Below are 4,061 nucleotides of genomic sequence, written 5' to 3' on the forward strand. Positions count from 1 at the left end.
CTTGCTTGCTGAGTGAGATACGTGTTTGTCAACGGAAACATGGGCATTGCGGTGATGACATTTGGAGTGTCAATGCCTTTGTGTCCCGTGACCGTGGCATCGTCGAGACAATGGATTAGCTTGTCTCGAATTTAGGATCAGTCATGTGTTTCAATTTAACGGAAACGCGATGAATGCCTGTCAGGTGTTATTGTCTAGATGTGACCTACCTGTTTCGTTGTATTCGAGTGAATACAATGAATTCCATTGTTTTACTAACCGCAGGAGTGGTTATCGACTTCTTTACAGTCTGTTCTGTGAATTGAACCTCAATTGAAACGCCTATTTTCCGTTGATCAGCACAAGCGTATATATACTCTCGCAGCTGAAGCAAACTTTACAGTGTCTGACTCTGCAATAATCTACCGGTGGCATCATTTCGTCTATACAGATGGCGACGTTCCTCTGTTTGTCCTCGACTTTCTTCTGGACAGTCTTTGCTTTGCTGTGCAGTCTTTGTGTGAATGGCGACGTGTGCTGCGAAACAGCTCGGTCACCAGATAGCAGTGGCATTATCTACGATGCCTACCTGAATGCTGGCGTCATCATCAACAACGCCAATTTTGGTGAACCGTACACTTTGAATTCACACGGAGAACTTGTTTTCCATGCAGGAACAAGACAATTTGGACGTCTCTTTCGCATTCCATTGTCTAGACCAAACAGACTGAGTGGCCGTGAGACTCTGCTTGTCGATGTCACCTACTCCAACAGAAGTCCCATCTCACCATCCACGGACATGGATCCAAGCTTCATGCTGTCTGATGGCGTTTCTGCCGTAGGATTTCTAACACGAGATAAGGCCAATTTTCCATCTCTTTCGCCAATAGTGCCTTGCGATGGAACGAGTGGAGCCACCGTCGCATTAACTTGCTCTGAACGAGATATTCGAGTTACATCCGACCCAGCGACTGTGCACTCTCTACACTTTCGTTTGCAACCAGAACAGCCAGCTTCAGGCAGTTACAGCGGTTCTTACGACCGAGGAGTGTCGGTTTATAGCAATTATACCAATCTTCTCTATTTCGAACGTGGACTCTATTTTGAAGTTTACCGCAATGACCCCAATGAGCAATACATATTTTCCTACTTTCGAATTCAAGTACAGTCTGAAAGTCTCGCCTACTAGAAATGGTTCGGAAAGTCTTCTTGTCTGAAATAAGTGACAAACTGTTGACAGAGCGATGGTGTAATTATGTTAATTGTTTTGTAATGATGCATGCCTAGCGATTGTAAAACACATATTGTTATGAATATTGGTTGCAACGGAATCTTCATTGAGAATGTGTGCTTGAATTGTCAAATTTATCATTCGTTCATTTCACCCAACTCACCTGTTTGACTCAAGTCATTCCCGCGGTTACTAATCATTGCAAAGTTCAGGTCAGTAATCACATTATCTAGCAAATTGCACGTGTACGATTTTCTGAAAATAGATTTCCTAATAGATTAATTAATTAAAATTTGCATTAAAATGCTGTAACGTGAGCAATAGTATTTAACTCAACAGAATGCGGCTTGCGGCCAAGGTCTAAGCATTGCATTTGATTCTTCTAATGTTTAGTGCTTGAAGACACTCTCAATCGAATATTTTTTGCACGTTAGTGTAGGCGAATTGGCGTTCAGCATCACCCCCAAGGCTATGTTTCGTGCTGCTTTATGCAAGCACGTTTTTTGCTATATTTACATATGTCTTCATCAACTGCGGATAAGGTAGAACAGTCTCTGCTTTCTGATCTAGACATTACAGCTAGGGAATAGAGCGTATGTGTAGTGTAACTTTAGACATAATTGTTGCTGGGACTTGTAGTCTGGCAGTGCTAATTGTAAACAGACTACAGAGTCCGTGTACTGTACTCTGATCCGCGTCAGTGTACATAATTATTGAGTGCAAGTTAGTTATCATAGTAAGAACTTCGACTTGGCCAATGACATATATACAGAAGCAAGCTAGACTGCCAGGGAACAACGCGGAACGGCTACATGCCCGGTTACCCAAAATGGGTTCCCAGGCGGCGTAATTTCACTTACCAAAACTAATCCATTGTTAGACAATGAGTAGTCTGTGCTTCCACTCCTCGTGCATCTGTTCCGAATGTGACTTGAGCTTGAACATCAGTCTCTATATCTTCGAGAAGCCGTACTCAAGAAATGAGTTCTTAATTAAGAATGTATCGCGATCCGATCGCGGGATAGCGAACGTCCTCACTGTACCAGAGCCGTTTATAAAAGAGTTGCTGCGTAGATGTTCGAGGTCACGTGACGCATGGGCGCATTTTTGACTGCAACGGATCGTATACGAGATCCGTGTTACTGACTGTTTTTGTATTTCTTTGACTATCGAAAGTTGAGAGCACTACCCGCCTGCTGTGTGTGGGGTTGTTCCAACAGTCATGAGAAAGGGCATACCATTCACAGGTTTCCGCGCGATCCTGCCAGAAGAAAAGAGTGGACAAATCGAGTCAGCCGAAAGAATTGGACTCCTACAGTTTATTCTTACTTGTGTGACGTAAGAAGAACATTGTGTACAGGAATGTATGAACAAATGTCAAAAATAACGTCTTAACAAACGTCTTAGGCCTGCTAGAGTGCTGCAGCTAGACTGTGTGCACAGGGTACAAGAATATAATTGATTGTTAGTTTCATGCGGCATTTTGGATGGTGCCGACAAGCTCGTATATCTGCAATACACATTAGAACACTACACAGTTCGGTAAGGTTTGAAATTAGTGCTTGTTGGCTGCTCTCACGCCACCTGCAGTATAACTTTTGCGATTGTATACCTATATATTTACTACCCACACTTGATACTAGTAAAATTACCGTAAGAAGCGCCTTGTAAAATTTTTGTTTATTTCTTTAAGGCTCATTTTGATAGCTCTCAATTTGAGCAACACAGGAAAGATGGAAAGAAGAAACTGAAATGGAAGGCAGTGCCAACCCTATTCCCCACAGGAAAGTTGGCTCCAAGAATAGCAGAAGGTCTCGAAACAACACAAAGGAAGAAGACTCTCTGAATTCTGTTGTCCAAGTAAGAACGGATGTGCAAGATCACAGCTATGCTTCTGACGCTATGCAAGAAGACCATCTGTCACCTCATGAGGATAATGGTCTGTATTGAGATATGTCATCTTGTTTGAAATGGTCATGAATGCATGTTAGTTTGTGCATGCTCGTTCTCATCACGTATTTCATTGGCATTCTGTACTTCTGCTAACATAATGAATTTTTTTATTTGGTCTGTGGTCACACTCTTCAATTCTTTGAAGATTAGTGGAAGAGAAAACTGGAAGCCTGTGCAAGCAGGTGTCATAATGGCAACAACTTCTGTGCTAGACATGCAAGAGGAGTTGCTTGGTAGTGGACATAAGTTTCTGCTGACTTCACGTCTCACTCCAGATAGTCTTGAGAACCTTTTTAGTGTAGTAAGGCTAAACAATCCTGTACCACCACCTGTGGCTTTCAAATGTGTAATAAAAGTCATCAGCATTGCTCAGTTTATGAAACCTCTAGGTGAGAATCGTTGAAGCTATCAAGATGATGACACAGATTTTGCTGTTGATTTCCTTTCCCAACCAATACAACTACCAATGAATCCTGATCCAGAGTTGATAGAAATTGAAATCTCAGAAGCCAAGTCTGTAAATAAATTGACTAAAGCGGAGTGTAACAGTTTGTTCTATCTTGTGGGTTATTGTGTCCATAGTATTAAGAAAATGAGGTAGTGTGTTATGCTTGCCTTGAGTATGTCTGAAATTCAGCTCTAGATCATAGCAGTTTTGCAACACTAACTAGTTTGAGAGAATTCAAGAAGGGCAGTCTTGAGCATGGTACAGGTCGCACATTTGATATGATGTTGAAAGTAGAGCTAATGTTTTGAAGTATAGCAGAAGATGCTTTGATGGCTACAAGAAATGTGAAAGAGTTTTTGATACGGATGGCTGAAGAACTCACTGATGACTGTGTCTGTCCCACATGTCATAATACTAAGAGGAAAATGATGACTAGATATTTCAATGTAC

The 4,061-nt window shown here is 41.8% G+C and overlaps 1 protein-coding gene across 1 annotated transcript; it reads left to right on the top strand.

Annotated features, from left to right (window-relative positions):
* Positions 1-384: 384 nt before the first annotated feature.
* LOC134182232 (uncharacterized) lies at positions 385-1,422 on the top strand. Its single transcript, XM_062649613.1, has one exon. The coding sequence runs from the start codon at positions 431-433 to the stop codon at positions 1,166-1,168; it is 738 nt and encodes a 245-aa protein (XP_062505597.1). The 5' UTR covers positions 385-430; the 3' UTR covers positions 1,169-1,422.
* The last annotated feature ends 2,639 nt before the right edge of the window (positions 1,423-4,061 follow it).

Source organism: Corticium candelabrum, chromosome 7 (genome assembly GCF_963422355.1).
Source record: "Corticium candelabrum chromosome 7, ooCorCand1.1, whole genome shotgun sequence".
Classification (NCBI taxonomy): Eukaryota; Metazoa; Porifera; class Homoscleromorpha; order Homosclerophorida; family Plakinidae; genus Corticium; species Corticium candelabrum.